At 49.2% G+C, this 17,832-nt stretch overlaps 8 protein-coding genes across 8 annotated transcripts; 4 read left to right on the top strand and 4 right to left on the bottom strand.

Annotated features, from left to right (window-relative positions):
• Positions 1–386: 386 nt before the first annotated feature.
• Positions 387–4,139, top strand: FTJAE_12465 (DNA repair transcription mms19; the record flags this gene model as incomplete). The annotated part of the gene is made up of 6 exons (XM_037345513.1): positions 387–474; positions 523–648; positions 699–761; positions 812–1,398; positions 1,457–3,139; positions 3,192–4,139. 6 exons carry the CDS (start codon positions 387–389, stop codon positions 4,137–4,139), a joined length of 3,495 nt encoding a protein of 1,164 aa, XP_037200494.1.
• A 269-nt stretch (positions 4,140–4,408) lies between these two features.
• Positions 4,409–5,203, bottom strand: FTJAE_12464 (microsomal signal peptidase subunit; the record flags this gene model as incomplete). The annotated part of the gene is made up of 3 exons (XM_037345512.1): positions 4,409–4,753; positions 4,806–5,089; positions 5,161–5,203. The coding sequence occupies 3 exons, from the start codon at positions 5,201–5,203 to the stop codon at positions 4,409–4,411; spliced, it is 672 nt and encodes a 223-aa protein (XP_037200493.1).
• A 389-nt stretch (positions 5,204–5,592) lies between these two features.
• FTJAE_12463 (DUF850 domain protein) lies at positions 5,593–6,527 on the top strand (the record flags this gene model as incomplete). The annotated part of the gene is made up of 4 exons (XM_037345511.1): positions 5,593–5,639; positions 5,697–6,091; positions 6,137–6,298; positions 6,349–6,527. 4 exons carry the CDS (start codon positions 5,593–5,595, stop codon positions 6,525–6,527), a joined length of 783 nt encoding a protein of 260 aa, XP_037200492.1.
• A 100-nt stretch (positions 6,528–6,627) lies between these two features.
• On the bottom strand, positions 6,628–7,418 carry FTJAE_12462 (RPC25-DNA-direcred RNA polymerase III; the record flags this gene model as incomplete). The annotated part of the gene is made up of 5 exons (XM_037345510.1): positions 6,628–6,850; positions 6,899–7,049; positions 7,103–7,199; positions 7,255–7,353; positions 7,407–7,418. 5 exons carry the CDS (start codon positions 7,416–7,418, stop codon positions 6,628–6,630), a joined length of 582 nt encoding a protein of 193 aa, XP_037200491.1.
• Positions 7,419–8,149: 731 nt separating this feature from the next.
• On the top strand, positions 8,150–9,998 carry FTJAE_12461 (uncharacterized protein; the record flags this gene model as incomplete). The annotated part of the gene is made up of 2 exons (XM_037345509.1): positions 8,150–9,138; positions 9,185–9,998. The coding sequence occupies 2 exons, from the start codon at positions 8,150–8,152 to the stop codon at positions 9,996–9,998; spliced, it is 1,803 nt and encodes a 600-aa protein (XP_037200490.1).
• Positions 9,999–11,229: 1,231 nt separating this feature from the next.
• FTJAE_12460 (spt2 chromatin) lies at positions 11,230–12,417 on the bottom strand (the record flags this gene model as incomplete). The annotated part of the gene is made up of 1 exon (XM_037345508.1): positions 11,230–12,417. The coding sequence occupies one exon, from the start codon at positions 12,415–12,417 to the stop codon at positions 11,230–11,232; it is 1,188 nt and encodes a 395-aa protein (XP_037200489.1).
• An 885-nt stretch (positions 12,418–13,302) lies between these two features.
• Positions 13,303–13,689, top strand: FTJAE_12459 (60s acidic ribosomal p2; the record flags this gene model as incomplete). Its single annotated transcript, XM_037345506.1, has 2 exons — positions 13,303–13,461; positions 13,516–13,689. 2 exons carry the CDS (start codon positions 13,303–13,305, stop codon positions 13,687–13,689), a joined length of 333 nt encoding a protein of 110 aa, XP_037200488.1.
• A 1,270-nt stretch (positions 13,690–14,959) lies between these two features.
• Positions 14,960–16,321, bottom strand: FTJAE_12458 (uncharacterized protein; the record flags this gene model as incomplete). Its single annotated transcript, XM_037345505.1, has 5 exons — positions 14,960–15,152; positions 15,202–15,707; positions 15,764–15,868; positions 15,927–16,118; positions 16,172–16,321. 5 exons carry the CDS (start codon positions 16,319–16,321, stop codon positions 14,960–14,962), a joined length of 1,146 nt encoding a protein of 381 aa, XP_037200487.1.
• Positions 16,322–17,832: the final 1,511 nt, after the last annotated feature.

Genomic DNA, 17,832 nt, shown 5'->3' with positions numbered 1-17,832 from the left:
CATCTCCGTTTGAGGTTGATGGCCGGCTTCGGAGTTTGACATGATGACAAAGAGGGTTCAGCAATTGGACCAATCTGATAAGACTGATATCAAAAACCTCGAAATACAATATACTAAAGGATCCGGGTCATATTTCACAACGTCTCTCATAATATCTTCTCACTTTTGACATCACTCTGCAGAAAACTAACTACAGTGCTCAACTACCCCGCCATACAATTTCACCGCTTTTGGTGGGCTTCAACTTTCTGCCGCTTCACTATCGCAAACTCGAGGGGCAAAGTTGCAGGTTGCTCTTTATAAGTTGTTTGGAATAGGCCGAATAGTTGGCTTTGTGCATCCAAGAAGACAATCGAAAGGCTTGTGCCGCCTCACACTGTCTTATCATGGCGGACTTTAGGCAATGGGCTCTTGAATTTGTTCTGGCCAACAATGAGGGGCAACAGACAGCGATAGCCAAGAAGGCTGCCAATGGTACTTTAGTCCGTCCCTGCTAAATGAATATGTTCTGACTTTGACCAGAGATTCAAACTTCAGCCGCCAATACAAACCCTGTAGCTCGATGGGTCGAGGCTGTGCAGCCTTGGATGCCCGGTGGTGGTAACGAGTCCGAGAATGAGACACCAGATTGGACGGCGAGGGCAAAGGGTGAGTCTCGGCTCATACATCGTGGCATTGATCATGTCTAACTGTCGTAGCGCTCGAGTTTCTATCACGGACGTTGGATTTTCTAAGCAATGATATTCTAAAACCCAGCCAAGGTAAGCTCATGTACAAAACATGACTACAATTTTGTCTAACAATTAACCAGTGAAACTATTGGTCAGCTTCTTCGGAGCCATGTTTGAGGTCGATCATAAAGCTGGAATTATGCCCTCCGCAAGTGCGCTATCTAGGATAGTCGCCATGAAGTCCTTCCAACGGCACATGGGACACGACATTCTCCAGAAAGTGTGCTCTCTCAAGGATGACTTCCCACGTCAAGTGTCCAAGACCAGACTCGAAATCTACGAGCTCATACGACTACTCATGATAACTCCTGGTGTCGCAAGTGACTTACAGAACACACATGGCTCGTCTGCTGGCTTTATGCTCGACTTGATTCAACTGTGCAGAAGTGAACGAGACCCCGAGTGTTTGATGGTGTGGTTTGATATCTTGAGATTGTTCATGTCTGAGTACACAGTCTCTCAAGACGTGCTGGAAGAGGTGTATGGTGTTTTCAAGCCATACTTTCCCATCTCACTCCCTCGAGCATCTCAAGTTGCAATCACCCCTGAAGAGCTGAAGCTAGCACTACGAAAGTGCTTTTCGGCAAACCACTTATTAGCTGATAAGGTCTTTCCATTCCTCTTGGGCAAACTGGACCAGGGGGATGCTGTGACGGTCAATGTCAAGGTTGGTGGAACCCATTCTTTGATTCTTGAAAGGGAGAAGTTAAGCTGACCGAAACTAGCTCGATATCCTCAAGACCATGCAAGCCTGTCTTGATGAGTACAGCCATCCTCAGAAAGCAATTGCCCCCTATGCCAACCAAATATGGGGCAGCTTGAAGTATGAGGTTCGAAATGGAGAAATTGAAGATACCATCTGGGGCACATTGGAAGTTCTCAAGTCTCTCACCCGACGACTCGCTGGGGATAGCCTTCGCGACTACACATTATCAGTTACCCGAGACTGCGTACCAGATCTTGCGACAACTATGTATGCTTCACCTGCTGGCCGACTCATGGTCAGTGTCTTAAGCTCCAAGCCTAGTGCTTTTGTCTTAATGGCTGCGCCCGTCATTACACATATCAAAGAGAACTTGCGACATCCAAAGGCACCTGTTCACACCCAGGACCTTCTAAAAGTCTTGCATGTCATTCTAGAAACTCGTTTCCTACTAGTTGACACAAATATGACCGCTGAGGACCGGGAGGATTTTGCTGCCATCGACGGTTTCTTCAAGTCTCTTTATGAAGATGTCTTCAAGAACCCTGTCAACCTTGGCTCTAAACCGGATGCCTCTTATGATGATATCAAGGTTGCTACGCAAGCCGTCGCGGGAGCTGGAGTTCTGGTTTGCCAACGGCCCTCCAAGTCATTGGATCTCTCAAACAATGCTGCTAGCGACATTTCTCAGCGATTACTTCCCGAGTCAACTTGCTCAGAAATCTGCTCATCTCTGTTTGCCATTCTCAAGAAGTCGGGTCCCGGGTACCCTCGATCTTCTGGGGGTGATGAACTCATTAACGATGCTGCCCAGGCTCTCCAACGGGCTATTCGATACTTCCCTCGCGGCTTCAATGGTCTTGTGGATGAGAGTTTGAGTATCATTCGCTCCAGTCGACAAAATGGCAATGTTCCTGATACGGTTGAGACGATCAAGACTCTTGGAGGTTTGGTTGCATACCTGGGCTCCTCGGAACTACCCTTCACACCACGAGACGGTTTCGATCACTTCATTTACTCTATTCGCGCATTCCTATCAGAACTCTTTGACTCGCTGGAGTCCAAGTCGGATCCTGAAATTTGGTGTGCCCTGGTTGCTACAATCCAATCCACTATTCGATACTTCAACGACGCCTGCTTGGCAAAGAATTCCGACAATGAATTCTCCATCGAAGACGAGCCCTTACAAAAGATCGGCTCTGCATACCCTGCCCTGAGTCTGCTTGGTGGGGAGACAGCAGCTGGGTCTTCTCCTGAATATCATAGCCGAGTTTCTCAGTCAGCCTCTGTGACCGAGATAAGAAGCGAGTTCTTACTCGTTACCCTTTTCATTGCTAGGCAACTCTATCGCAGAGCGACCAAGGTAATTGAAACACATCCTCAGACAGGCAAACAAGCTCTGAGTTTGAGCGATGATTTCGCCAATGTCGACGAAGTCTCTGGACACCAGTACCTTCATCTTATTTCCACTCTTGCAGGCTTTGTCATCCACGAGTTCAGTGAAACTCAACAAACATCACTCAAGGCTGAGAGTTTTGCCATTAGCCTCTTCCGTGATGAATCGATTACGGTTCCCAAGACGGCGCCGGAAGCTCAGTCGAGTCTGGAGAATGGCTCATCTTGGAGTTGGTTAGCTTCCGAAGCGCCCAATGTTCTAGCTTTTGGTATACTGCAAGCTTTGCAACCATCAGCAGTATCTCGCCTGGTAAGGTCCCTTCCATCATAACTCATATTCTTTATTGCTAACTCAATTGTAGTTTGACATTGGGGTTGCCCAAGAGTTAATTCTTAGCGGGTTCGCAGCAGACACAAACTTCAGCAGACCAGTGACCCTTTCCCTCTTGACTATTCTAGCAAACAAGTTCAAAATTGAGACTATTCCGAGTCTCATAACAGCTCTAGAGAAACGATCCTCTAGTCTGTTACCCGCATCTACATCTGAAAATGACGCCTCTCGCCTGGAGCAAATCACCTCTATCTATGCTCTTGTTGCGGGCATGGTCAGACGATATAGCGGCAAGGAGGCAAAGACACTATTAGATGTGGTCAAGGATTCGCCCAAGGATCCCAAGCTCGGCACTGAACTTGCTCGACGACTCGAAATGATCGTGGCCCCTCAGCAACCGCTTACCAAAGAGTGTTACGCCATCGTCAAGCCTCTCTGGACCCAGAAGGTCTACTTCCAGCTTGTCAGCCCAATGCTACAAGCCGCTACTGGAAAGGAAGCAGAGGTCCAGGACCAACAGGGCAAGGCGAACTACAGCACAGCCGTGTTACTCATGGTCAAGCACATGAACTTCCCAATTTATGAAGCCGATGCAGACAGCATCCTCCGAATCTCGATCGCCGTTGCGCAAAACAGTGGCATCGGCCCTGAAACTAAGGCAGCCCTGGACGTGATTAAGAACACACTCGCAGAGGCTCCTGAGAAGGGCAAGGGGCATATTCGAAGCATCATCAAGATCTGCAGCAGCGTCTTCTCACATAAACCATCTCCCACATCTGTTGACATAGAGACGGAGGGTGCTTGTGGCAAGCTTGCGCTGGAGATCGTGGGGAGCCTGCCACAGACATACGACTCCCAGCACTTGATACCACATGCGCCTCAAGTGCAACGACAGTTGACATTGGTTTGTGGACATCGCGTACGAGAGGTGAGAAAGACAGCACGATTGGCTAGGGCCGCTTGGGCAGATCTCAAGTAAGATGACGAGCTGTTTTTTACATAGAGGCAATGTCATAGCATCATAGCATTATCGGACTTGATCTCCTTTTCGTGATTGGCGCTAGATAGGTAGTCGGAAAAGGTTCATAAAACAGAGATCATTCAGAATTGGACAATATTTAAGCACAAGAACCACAATCAGACGTTCTGCCGGAGTTCTGACAATACCCTGTCAGTGCATGGTATCAATATGAGTCCCTACAAACGCCATACTATATATAACCACTTCATATTCTCCCATACTCCATTTTACGCCTTGCGTCGCTTGCCACCCTTCTTCTCAGTTACTTCTGGTGTGGATGCGGCCTCGGCACCAGTGGCGTTCGCAGCCAGAATAGCATCGAGAACATCAGGGCTGGCATCCAACAGCTCCTTAGAGACGGTAACACGCTTGGGATCTCGCTTGCCGATCAAAGGTACTGAGTTGGCGAGGAGCTCCTGGAAGGGAACAGCAACAAATTGGCCAGTCTGGTCGAACCAGCCGCTGAAAGGCTTGGAGATTTTGTGAACGGTAGATTTCGAGTTCTTATCAGTGACGGTAATGGTGAGGTTGTAGATGGGGACGTTCTTCTTTGTAGAGCTGCTGATGGAGATCTAACAAAGATGTTAGTAGACTGTAACGAAGATGCGAGTAACTGCGTCTGACCTTCTCTCCTGATGGTGAAGTTCCCTCGTATACAACACCCTTTTCACGGAACATAATCCATAGTGTCAAGGCCCCATTGATCAAGGTGTAGAGCGTAACAGCAGCGGCTGTGTAGTATTTCGTGCTCTCAAAGCCTAGCTTGTAGTCCCAGAGGAAACAAGCAGCTGCAACACCGAAAGCAGTGTATCCGAGCGCAAGGCGAACATCGGTGAGGGTATGAGATTGGCGAAACTTGAGAGAGTTTAGGTAGTTGGGGATAGCATCGTCGGATGTGTTCTTGAGGTCTGTGTCGCGAAGAGCCACCGTGTCAGAAGATGGTCTCGTATAAGAGCTTATAAGGAGCTAGAGAGCTTACCAGCAAGATTATAGACCGAGATCTTTTCAGCGGCGTTGGCCATGATATATATAAGCGCGCAATGGCTTGTGTTGGGGAAATTGAATGCTGTGGTATGTTGCTAAAGAAACTGGTCGTTTTCTATGTAAGTATCGAGACTCGCTGTCATGGGAAGTCTGGGCTGTCGTGGGGCCGAAGCGAAGCATGTGGATAGCTGTCCCTTCATTGAAAGTCTAACGCCCAACAGCTAAAGTCCTCTGTAAATTGTGGCTGCTCCAGGGTCGTTAGTGTACCGCCACCAATCATGCAGCTCCGCTTACATGTGGCGTCGGTTGCCTTGAATCGTGGCTATTTGACGACCTTGAACCTCACATCTTCAACAGCACCATTACAACGCGACATCAGCTTCGCCTTTCCCAACGCTGCTATTCCACGTTTGCAACTATCGGCATCATGGCGCAAGCTCCGGTTCAGACCCTTCATAGGGATCCTCAGTTATTGTTCGTCGCCTCCCGAATGGTCCGCCAATGGACGAAGCCACTAACTTGAGCTTGTAGCTACTGGATCCTTATCCCCATCACCATTGTCATGGTCTTGACTGGTGTGCTTCGTCATTACGCATCTGTCCTTATGGCGACCGCACCTAAGAAGCAGGACGAAAAGGCGATGCGTGAGCAACGCTACCTTGCTCGGGGCGTAGCTCTTCGAACCAACCACCATGTCCTCTCACAGAAGGCCTTCGAATCTCGACGTGACGTTCTGACAACCAATTACGAGGCTGGGACATACCTTAAGGAGCCTGATCGCAAGGGCCAACCTCCTGCCAACCCTCTGTCCGATCCCAGCGCTATGGACGGCATGATGGGTATGATGAAGAATAATATGGCCATGATTATCCCCAATACGCTCATCATGAGCTGGATCAACGCCTTTTTCAGTGGATACGTCATCAGTATGTTCTTTCATCATTGAATCTGGAAAATGCTAACCATTTCAGTGAAATTACCCTTTCCCATTACTATCAAGTTCAAGAGCATGCTCCAGGCTGGTGTTCAGACCAGGGAAATGGATCCTCGATGGATGTCCAGTATCAGCTGGTACTTCCTTTGCATCTTCGGTCTCCAGTTTGTTTATGTGTTCCTTCTTGGCAGTGACAACGGTAAGCGTCCTGATTTAACAATTCCTTGACCATCCATTAACACAATGAAGCCGCTAGCCAGGTTGCCCAGCAAATGCAAGCGCAGCAGATGCCTAACCCCATGATGGGTGGTCCTGGACAAGACCCCCACAAGCAGTTCGTGGCCGAGATTGAGAACTTGAACGTTGTGGAGCACTACTCTGTGCTGGACAACGTTGAGGAACGTCTGTTGGCGGGTATCAAATCGTAGATTCATAGAACGAGCAAATGTACATACGCCAAATAAAACGCGGTGACATATTTTTCCTGGGCCCATGTTCTTCCATAATTCCTCAGTCCATTATCCAACACTATGCTCCATCCCACCAGAGGCATACGCCTAATCCTTCAGCTGCCATACTGGCCTTGATGCGGTACGGAGTTTTCAAAGGTGAATCTTCGGCTTGTGTTGGTCCAGCGGGAGCTTGATCGTGCCACTCCTCATCAATTACTTGAAAACGAACCATCTCATGGTTATCATAGAAGAGTCGGTCCTCATCGAGGTTCCAGATCCAGAGCTGTTCGCTGTGATTGCTGCACGGTGTTAGCATCTGCATATGCAAACCATCACGGGCTTCTCACTATTCAGCACCCTCTGGTAACTCCTCAAATGGCACAAAGATATCGTCGAAGAAGTCCGTTCTCAGATTGATGCCTGCGGGTGTAGAACTTCGTATTCTGCCAATCATGACTTCACCTTTAAAGGGGCGGAATACGACCATACGAAACTCAGCTGCGCGATGCTCCATTAGCTTCACCTCAAGTTAAAAGTGCACTTCTACTCACTGTTCACGTTCACCAAGCCTGTGCCATGACCAATGAGACCTTCTGAAGCCCACTGCAAATCGTACAAGCAGATACAAAGTCCAATCTTTTGAATAACCTGCAACGCCCTGTTAGTCACGGATTCAATATGCGATGAGTAAAATGAATCTCACTTTATTAGAGTATTTAGCATTGATGTTGTCTTCGATTGCGTCTATGCTGCGCTTGGAGAAATCCTCCGGCGCAATTTGCACCAAGTCGGCGATCTTCGTCTAAACAACTTATGAGTTCTTCATTCATGCATTCATAGCAGGGCGAAACAAACCAGGATGAACATTGGAACACCGAGTGCTGGTAAAATGACCAGTGTGAGTCTTGTGGTCAGTCTTGGATAAAAAGAAGATATAAAAGATCGATCAAGGCTTATGAAAAGAAACTCAGCTCTATGAAGTTCTTGCCTACCAGCCTCAGGGTGTTTCTCAGCGTCCAAAGAACCTTGAAAGCGGCAGAAAAGAATGCCAGTACCGCTAAGCCACTTTTGGCTAGCCTGAAGCCTCAAACATCCCACCGCCTTCTGAAAGAAGACTGGTACACCAACCGCGACTGCGGTGTACAGGGAAGTTCGTCACCGTCTGGCGCTCCAGAGGAAGCTCCTTCCGTCTTTCAATCATTGTCGTGCCGTCTTTTTTTGGAAAGGGCATCACAAACGGGCAACTGCAGTCCAGGTGCCATTGCCCCAATTACCGGCCTGAGAGTTCCAACAACATATTTTAACTCTGATTCCTACTCTCTTTCACTCGAATTCTTTCTCGTTTTATCTTATCCTACGTAAACTTTTACTCGGTCAGAGCAACTCCCTAGATTTTTTACCACTCCCGACTTTCGTCTCACTGAATCCCGACGCTCCATCGAGTAACTTGGCGAACAAACAATCGATTCAATTACAAACGTACGCCTTCAGGCTTCGATCCCCAACTGAAAATTCGACTTTTCCCTTCGCGATCTTCAAATCCTGCCATCTAAGCATCGAACCCCCTACGTCTACTGCCATCAACACTTATCTTCACCATGTCAGGTTACGGTTACGGTCCTCCACCTCCGCCACCGCCGCCTTCTTCTGGTGGAACTTCAACCTATGGGCCACAAGCTCCATCATACCCTCAACATGGCCAGGGTCGAGGAGGGCATCATGGACGAGGACGCGGTGGCCATTACAATGGCGGTCGTGGAGACTACCACGGCTCCCCTCAAGGCCATTATGAATACAATGGCCAGCCATATCCTCCCCATCACAACCCGCCCCCCTACGGTGCCGCGCATCCCCCTGCAGGAAGCTACCCTCCGCAGCCTCAATGGGGACCAGAGCACGGGCATCCTCCTCATGGGCATCCGCAAGGTTCTATGCCTCCAGGCAATTACCATCCCAACTATCCTGCCCAGCCATACCCTCCCTCCCAATACCCTCAACAGCCACCTTACGGCGCTCCACAGGCCTACCCCTACCAAGGGCCACCTCCCCCAAACCAGGCCCAGTGGAGTGGTGGTGGACAGCCCCCTGGAGGCCCTTATAGCAACGGGAGAGGTCGCGGCGGTTACAATGACCGCAATGGCCCAAAGCCCCCGTTAAATGGTCCCGTGCGACCTGGCTATGAGCATGAAGCCATGCCACCAGCTAATGGCTATGGTCAGCCTTATCCTCATGACCCACGAGCAGTTCACTATCCCCCTCCTCAGTATCCGGCTTACCCTGGCCCCCCTCTGCCCCCTGGTCATCATCAGGACGGCTACTACGGCCACAACAACCGCCGCGGTAGAGGAGGATTTCGTGACGGGAACACACGAGGTCGCGGGGGTCACCATGGAAATGACAAGTCACGTCACCAGAAACATGGAAACAACGAATCTGCTCATCATAAATCCGAAACCCCAACTTTGGGAAAGAAGAAGAAGCGCAAGACCAACACTCTTGGCCTCACTCCTGGTATGGATTCGGAGTCTGAAGATGACGAAGGTGAGGAGAAGGTTTTGACGGACTTGATCGGACAAGAAACACTCAAGTAAGTACTAGTAGCCCTTCCGCTATAATATTGCTAACAGTTATAGTGTGAAAGATGTTGCCTCTTTCCTAGCGGAGAGAAAGAAGCATTTCCCCACCAAGGCTCGCGTAGAAGCCAAGAAGAATGCCGAGTTGGCACAGAATGGCGAAGACAAGGCCTCCTCGCTAGAAAAACAAGCCGACAAACTCAGACGACAGTTGCGCAAAGTTGAGTCGTCGATCAAGCGAAAGCGAGAACAGGGTGACGAAGGTGACGAGATGCGAGACCCATCAGAGGAGTCAACAGATGACGAGCCAGAAGTTATGTCTACTCGTGCCCATGTTGCTCCCCCGCCTCCTCCGCCGGCCAAGAAAGCCGATGTATCCAAGCACTGCAAATATTATTCCACTGGTGGAACATGTGGCAAGAAGGGCAAGTGCCGCTTCGTCCACGACCCTGAAGTCCGCGAAGCAGCCATGAAGGATCGTGAGGCCAACAATGGACGGCTCACTATTCAGCAACGTTTGATTCTCAACGACAAGGAGCAAGAAGATCTTACTGTCCTTCAGTCAATCCAGTATCTTCGCAAAAAGGGGCTCATGCAGCCTGAGGAGCCTGAGGTCAAAAAGGAGACACAGCCAGTCAAGGCCGACCTACCGGCCCATCCGCCTCCTTCAAGCCTTCTTCCTGCTGCATCGGCATCCCTTCCCCCTCCACCTATCAAGCGAGAGCCCAACTTACCTCGTCATAACCCACCTCCGTCCATTATCCCTGGTGCCAACGGTAGCAGCACTCAGGGAGTCAAACCATATCAAGGATGGAACTTGAGGCCTTATGGAAGCACTGGTGGGAAGTCGTCCAAGAGTGACGATCTTCCTTGATCAACTTATGTCACGGTACTGGCCTGATATTGTCTTGACAGATATCTGACCCGTCAGATTGTGGCTTGGTACCCCTTAAAAGGATAGTTGTCCTGGCCTGGAATCCCTTTTCCCTATATACTGTGTATAAGTATAACAGCCGATTCTTAACGTCGAGCTTACTGTGGGTTTCTGCACCTTTTTCACGCACCCAAACGATGTCAGGTTGTCTAAACATTGTTCAAGAGCATGGCTATATCAGTGACGAGCTTCACTGAAGATTATTTACCACATTTGTTGCGACGTTCATGGGGTGCATTGCTTTTGGATTGGGCTGGAAAATGAGGCGTTATTTAATCAGTCAAGGGCATTAATGGCGTCTAAATTTTAGACTTGTTGGGATCGGAAAATATATACTTCATGCTTCTGTTATGCGCATTGCCCAGCCAGTCTTTCTCAGCATGAACAATTGATCTACCCATAGACGCCGCAAAGTTGTGGTTTTCATGGTTACACACGACTAGTGTATCAACTGGTTTGCAGTAAAATAACAACCTAGAAGATATCGATGATCGCGCGAGTGCGCTGTACTCTCCAAGTTTGTGCTAACGGCGTAGCGATAGAATGAGGAACTGAGGTAACAACACCAGAGTCGCAAGACCAGATCACGTCGAGATAGAAAGTCTTGCGTGTAGGATAGGGTGTCGTAGGAATCGTGAGGTTTAACAATTACTTCTAGACAACGATATCATTGTGAAGCGTTGTCTACATATATCCATCTCTGTCTACAGTACATCCACTTTGCCATCCCTGGCCAAAAAAAGCTCCGATGATTTCATCACCTTCTTGTCTTTAATCCATCCGCATCGCCAGTGTCCTTTGCCAAAACCATGCAAACCACCCCTGAAAATGAAGACGTAACAAAAGGAAAACAGAATGGGGGAGGAAAGATGACAACTCCGTCGCTAATGTAGCCCCTGAACCTAAAACAATCGGACGCAAAGTGCAAAGGGGTGTAATTGTGAAGATGTGGTGAAAAAGTCAAGCTCGTGAAACGCCCCTTACTAACAAACTCCTCGACCGTTGCTTGCGTATGAAGAAATCTCGAGTAAGGAAGAAAGATGCAGGTATCCAAAGGTGAGTGAGGTGTAATAATGTCCGATGCTATGGGGGCAAGCTCCAAGCACGATAGACCCAGCTGAGGTGAGTGACCAAATAGATGGCACAAAGAGGCGTTGAGATGTTTCCATCATCAGCGCCGACCACGCGAGGCTTCCAAGGCCTGTCGCTTACGAGCCTCTTTCTCGGCCTTGAGTTGCTTCTCGAGCCGCTCTTCTTTGAGATCCTCGAGCTTGGCAAGTCGCTCTGCTTGCCGCTCTTCGTCGTCGATATCATCCATGCCCGCCTCCATATCTGAAGAACCATCGGAAGCATAATCATATCGTGGACCACCGTCGTCTTCTTCATCGTCATAGTCAATAAAATCATCCAAATCCTCGTCGTAATCGTCCTCAAATCGTGACTTTGAACGTGATGGACGAGGAGCCCGTGGGGCACTGAGTAATGCGCCACCGCGAGGGGTTTCCTTCTTCTTGCCAGCGTCACCTCCTGGTCTGGGTCTGGCTGTGCCAGTATAACCAGTCGTAGCCATGGCAGCCTTCTTCACCTTCTTGGTCTCTTCCTCAGGGGGTGCAGCTCTACCTGACGACTTGCTGCCGGCCATCTTGCCACGTTCTGCCTTTGATGGAGGTAGGGGTTTTCCATTGCGCGGATCCCTTCCGTTTCCAGACACAGGTACACCATTCCGTTGAGTTGGCCTTTGACCTGGTTTCGCTGTACCGGAGTAGCCTGAGTGAGTAGATGCTGGACGTTGCTTCATGTTTTTGGCTGCTCGAGGATCGACCTTTGCAGGCGGTTCATCTTTGACCTTCTTCAACGCACCACCTTCAACCTTCTTGTGTTGGATTTTGCCAACTTGTCCCATTGATTGCTGGGCCTTCTGAGCCCGAGCAAGAATCTCAGCGAAAGACCCCTTCTTCGGTGGTGCTGAAGGTGCACTGGCAGGACCAGGTGACGGTCTGCTGGGGGCAACAGGCTTGGAGACCCTGTTAGCCCCATTCATGGGTTTGGACGACAAGACGGAAGGTTTACTACTACCATTCGAGGGGTTCGAGGGTCGTTGTGAGGGTATCGATCTTTCGGCGGGTCGTGATGGGAGGTTGGGTCTTGAGACAGCAGTAGGGGATTGTATCGTTCGTGGTGCCACGGTACTGGATAATGTTGTCACTCGAGGTGCCTTTGAAATACTCGATCGAGGATCATCGTCGGCCTTCCTTTTGGGTAACGTGTTGGACCGGACCAGGCCCTGTTTGGGGGGTACGGAAGATCCCTCATCACCACCGCTGATCTGGGCCAGGAGGTCTCCAATCTTGAAAGCCATGGTCAACTTTTTCCTGATACTCACGAAGTTTGCCTCCGGGGAGTTACTCACCGGCATCGCGTCGTTAATGTAGTTGAAAAAAACTTTAAAAAATATCAGTTGACTCGAGTCCTCAAAGACAGAGAGGAACAAGTAGCCTCAGGCGTGGCTTGTGAGTCATTGAGCGGCTGGCAAAAGCTTGTTCACTCGGTCTGTCGTCAGGCACTTTTTTGACGTCGTTAAACTCTCGAGTTTAAGACTTTCTGGTGATAAGAGGCGCAGAGTCGATAGAGGGGCTATTCGTGGTCGTATTCGCTCGAAAATCTCATCAAATACGCCTGAAATACAGGCGATCACGAAACAAAAGAAGAGGAAAACACACAGTTAGTGAAGAGCAAAGAATCAGTCAACAGCCAACTTTATGGGCGAGGCCATGGAATCAGGAAAGCGCCACAAGCTGAACGCAGTCACGTGGGGAATGTGGTGTCTGTGGCTGTGCGCCCAACGGATCCGGCGTTTGTCTTGTTCCGATCTCTCCCCGCCATGACCCTCTCAAGTCTCAAGTCTCAAGGTTCAGGTGCATTCGGCGTGAGTCTTGCCCAAAAAACCCCGCCACACGTGACCACAGTGTCGCCAAAGTTTTGGTTCCCACAGGATCAAAAATCGCCTTTACGGGATCGCGAACTTTTCTACTTTTTGTCACACCGAACAACCTCACCACCGAACTCGAAGGTTTCAGTCTCCGCCCAATTTGCGGTTAAAGTGATTGATTTCTCGTGTTCTCTTCCGACTTCAGATGTAAGTATATAACTGTGCCTTACCCCCCTGCTTGGACTCGACGAGTTGCAACATCTTTCCAACAAGAACTTTTTTCTAATATCTTTGGAATCAGAAACCACTATCAAAATGAAGCACCTCGCAGCTTACCTTCTTCTCGGCCTCGGAGGCAACACCTCCCCCTCTGCCGCCGATGTCAAGGCCGTTCTCGAGTCCGTTGGCATTGAGGCCGACGACGAGCGCCTCAACACCCTGATCTCCGAGCTCAAGGGCAAGGACATCCAGGAGGTAAGATTCAATGATGATCGCTACGAGACTGCAGTGTACTAACATACCATTCAGCTCATTGCTGAGGGCTCTGAGAAGCTCGCTTCCGTTCCCTCCGGCGGTGCTGGTGGTGCCGCCGCCGGTGGTGCTGCTGCCGCTGGCGGTGCCGCTGAGGAGGCCAAGGAGGAGGACAAGGAGTCCGAGAAGGAGGAGTCCGACGAGGATATGGGCTTCGGTCTCTTCGACTAAGCGATCTCTATCTAAAGATCTGCACGGTTACGCCCCCTCACGAATTTCGAAGATGCTACGCACGGGTTGTTTACCAGTTCTTACGTGTCTCTGGCGTGGATGGATTGGCCACTCATGGCTGGATTGGGTCTCTGTAAAAATGGGATAAATACGGTCTATGAAAATTAAAAAGGCGGTTCGGCTCTTCGAGTATTTGGTCACACTGTGAATGGTCTCTCGTGAAAGCATGTCTTGATGTATTGTCATGTTCGGTGAAGCCACACCAACTGGTTCCAATTAGGGTTTCTGCCATACCATACTTTGCCAAGTATGACTGTTCGGCCTGACGGCGTGTGGCATCACACAACTTACCCTATGACTGATGATGATATAGAAATGATTCTCGGTGAGTTTCTTTGGTCAGTTGCTTGAGAAGTAAAACCTTGAGGCCTTGGTTCAGGGTCCCAACGACGATGATCGAACCAACCTCCTGAGTTCATTGTAAAGTTTCGTCGGTAGAGTGCCGTATTTTATCGCCTCATTTACCTTGAAATTTATTGGCCTTTCTAAGCAGTGAATTGTTTCTGCATACCATCGGCTTGCTTGGTCAAACTGCACTGATCATTGCTCGGCCATGTTGTGTTAGGCGATGTCCGTAGTGTGCAAACATGATCAGTTTCGTCAGTCAATTACGACTTGGATCAAGTCGTCAAGGGTTTTCTTTGTTCTCATATGACCTCAGCGGCTCAAGTTTCTCCTGTGCTCTCTTCACTCGATGATCAAATTGAGCTTGGCTGTCGAGGATCTGAGACTAGGCATTGACCTCAGCAATTTCAGCACCAACTGCGAATTCTTTGTTGTTTCGAGTCAATCTCCCAGTGCACGATTCAATTTCATCTTATCCAAGTCTTTGTTTTCCAGCGAGTTTTATTGAGTTTTACATCTATGGTTGGTGTCTTTACATCTTGAATCTGGTACACTTGAATAAACTCGTGCAGTGAAATAACTTATTGTTTTTATAGTAGTAACAAGCTATAATTGTAAATAACTGAATCCAAGTCAAGGGTATGAGGTATGCGATATCCCTAAGCCATCCACAAGATTAAAAATCCCTGATATCGTAAAGTATAAGTGAATTTTCACAAAAAGCACAAAAACCGCATCATCACAAAATGCTTTCCTTTACAGAACTCCCGTGTAACATGACACTCCCGTTGAACGCCGCTTTATAGTGATTCGCATACACCGTAATATGTACGACCTGCCTTGCTGGATTTCGTATACGTGACAACTATTTCGTGGGACGGTATCCTTGCTCATCCCCGTTCCATGAGAATCCCCTTCCGTCATTGTTGTTGTTGTACGCGGGGAGAGGAGAATGGTTGGGGTCTGGAGAGCCAGGGAGTTCCACGGGGGCGACTTGCTCGTGAGGCTTGGGAGTTGTAGCGGGAGAAGCGGCCATGGGTGGGTGATGATAACCCTCGCTGTGAAGGGTTAGAATAGGCAGATGAGAATCAGAACAGAGAAACTTACTGGTATGAAATGGGGGTTCCATCTTGAGCGACCATGCCAGGGTGTGTTCCATAGGGAATCGAGTGGTGGGGGCTGAGAGGAGGGCTCTGCCCGTAAGGAGCAGCCACGAGACCAGGGCTCTTCTGGCCAGCCCAGGGATCAGCGACACTTGGGTGAGGCGAGTAAGGGTTCTCGACAACTGGAGGAGCAGGAGGAACGCTGTTGCGGAAACTCTTGCGATAGGCCTTGTCGAAGCCACCTCGTCGTCCACAGAGGTAGAGAAGGGCACCAGCGAGGAGAAGAACAGCAGCACCACCGACGGCAATACCAGCGATGGCTCCAGTTGAGAGAGACTTCTTGCCGCTCCCGCTGCTCTCGTCATCTTCGTCACTGTTGTCGGCGGTCGGTTCAGATGTTGCGCCAGTAGAAGTTGACTCTCCCTCCTTCGGCCAAGGGTCTCCGGGTCGTAGTTGCATGTCGACGTCCTTCGCGTTCTTGAGCCATCCTTCAATTGTTTCATTCTTGGACTATTGGATGTCATGTTAGTTCATAAGTACCACTTATGTAAGAGTGTATATCTTACAGGGTTGACAACACCCATCATCTTCCACTTGGAGCATGACTCTGGAGCTCCGCAGTAGAAGAAGATAGGATCGGTGTTGTTTACACGAACTCTGTATCGAGGGCCCTTTGTTTGAGTGTCAACATCTTGTCTAGACTTGAGCTGAGAGACTTGATCAACTTACATCGTCGGTGATGGCCTGAACCTTTTGTGTGCCACTTGAGAAACCCTGGCGGTTCACTCCGATATACTCATAGGGAATGCATGGGTTGTCATAATCGCCTCGAATAATCCAGTGGTCGGTGGGATAGAAGCGCCATTCAATGATATCACCAACATCGGCCTTGACCTCGTTTGGCGTAAACTTGTGACCGGACTGTATACTAGTTAGCATTGATGTGTCTTTATGTGTTCATGATGTCAACTTACTGCTCCAACATTGACAGTGTGTGTTACAGCCTCTCCAGATGAAGTTCCTGTGGAAGACTCCTCAGCTGTTGCTGTAGGTTCGTCTGTTGTTGTCTGAGCCCAGGCCGTGGCGAGAGCCGCCGTGAGGACTAGCAATGACTTTGAAACCATTGTGAATTAGTTGAAACTGAGGAACAGCTTGAGTATAGCAAGCCAGGTTTCTAGGGTCAAGAGTGAAAGTGACGAAACAAAACAGAAACAAAACGAGAGAAATAGGAGGAGTAGGAGGAGAAACGAGGCGGGAGGAGCTGAGTAATGAAGAGAGAAGTGTCACAGTCCACAACAGACGGGAACGGTAACCCTCGTCCCTTTTACCTTGCCGTTGTACCACGGCGAACCCATAGGGCAGTACATGACATGACAGGGGAGGTGAAGGGATGGGATGGATGATATTGGAGGAGGCAGGGCTAGACAAAGACGGGATAAGGAGGGCTGACAGCAGACAGCTCGAGCATCTCTTGGCTTTGGGTCAAGAGACTAGGGGATGGAGGATGGGGGGCGTTGAGAGTGAGTTTCTGGGGGCTGAGGGAACGCACAGCTCTGCTTCGCTGCTTCGGTTCAGCACACCACCTGTTTCTATCTGTGGATCTGCTCTACGAGTTCCCGTATCTACGTATATGGGCCTGTCTTGTTGGTGGAGGATGCATGGGTTGGAAGGTGAACAAAGGAGCCAAGATGGCCAAAGCCCGCTCACTTTTTTCGTCTCTGTCTCTCTCGGCGATCCCACTAGACAACTCTGCCCTGTTCAGATTGAGATGAGCATCACGAAGCATTGATATTTTGCTGTCTTTTGGTTCTTTTGCTCGAGTGAAGTTACTGTAAATCATACTGTATAGACTATGTGTAAGTCGTGATCTCGGGCTTTGTTAGTTTCAAGATAGAGTTGGCCACTATGCTTAAGCCTAGACTTAGATTCTCCCACCAACCACTACAACTGACCAAAGTACTCTACGTACTGTACACTGCAGCACAGTAGAAAAGTCTTTTTCTCTCAAAGGATTTTCCTAATCTCCACTGTCAGCTTATTAGCCAAATTCTACTTCTGCTGTGTAGGAGTCCAATGCTCAGACTGTCGAACAAGGTACCGTACCGACACAGTCAGCACTATCCAAGGATTATATGTAGGGATGTTCTATATCCGACCAGTCAGCACCAGCCTCAACTAATAAGCAGCAATTTGAGGTTGCACTTTTGCTGGGGCTTGTAGGCTTAGTATCCATGCCAAGCGCTGCAGCAACGGACACTAGTTATTTTGGGGCCCAAGACTTCAACCTCACCTCTCACCTCTTCTCTTTTGCTCTCTCTTGCAGTTGGAGCTGCAGCTGCACTGCAACTCCATAACAAAGGCTGAGCAACACGGCCGAGGTTGGTTTGTTTCTTTCTCTCGGAGCTGTTGGCCTGTTGTGGGTTAACCCAAGTTTAACTATTCCTGGCCGCTCCGCAATTTGCTATGAAAATCATCTCAGCCTTATACAATACTCACCATCTAATACTACCTTATACTACCGAGTATATTGTACTGTATTGCACAGGCTACGGGATAATAAATGAAACACTTGTTCACCAAGCAGTGACACGTTGCGTTTCTCTTGGCTTGACTTGGTTGACCAAATTGGGACTTT

Source organism: Fusarium tjaetaba (genome assembly GCF_013396195.1).
Source record: "Fusarium tjaetaba strain NRRL 66243 chromosome Unknown NRRL66243_c0000337, whole genome shotgun sequence".
In the NCBI taxonomy this organism is placed as follows: domain Eukaryota; kingdom Fungi; phylum Ascomycota; class Sordariomycetes; order Hypocreales; family Nectriaceae; genus Fusarium; species Fusarium tjaetaba.
The sequence above is the reverse complement of the archived record's forward strand: the minus strand, read 5'-3'. Positions and strand labels throughout refer to the sequence as shown.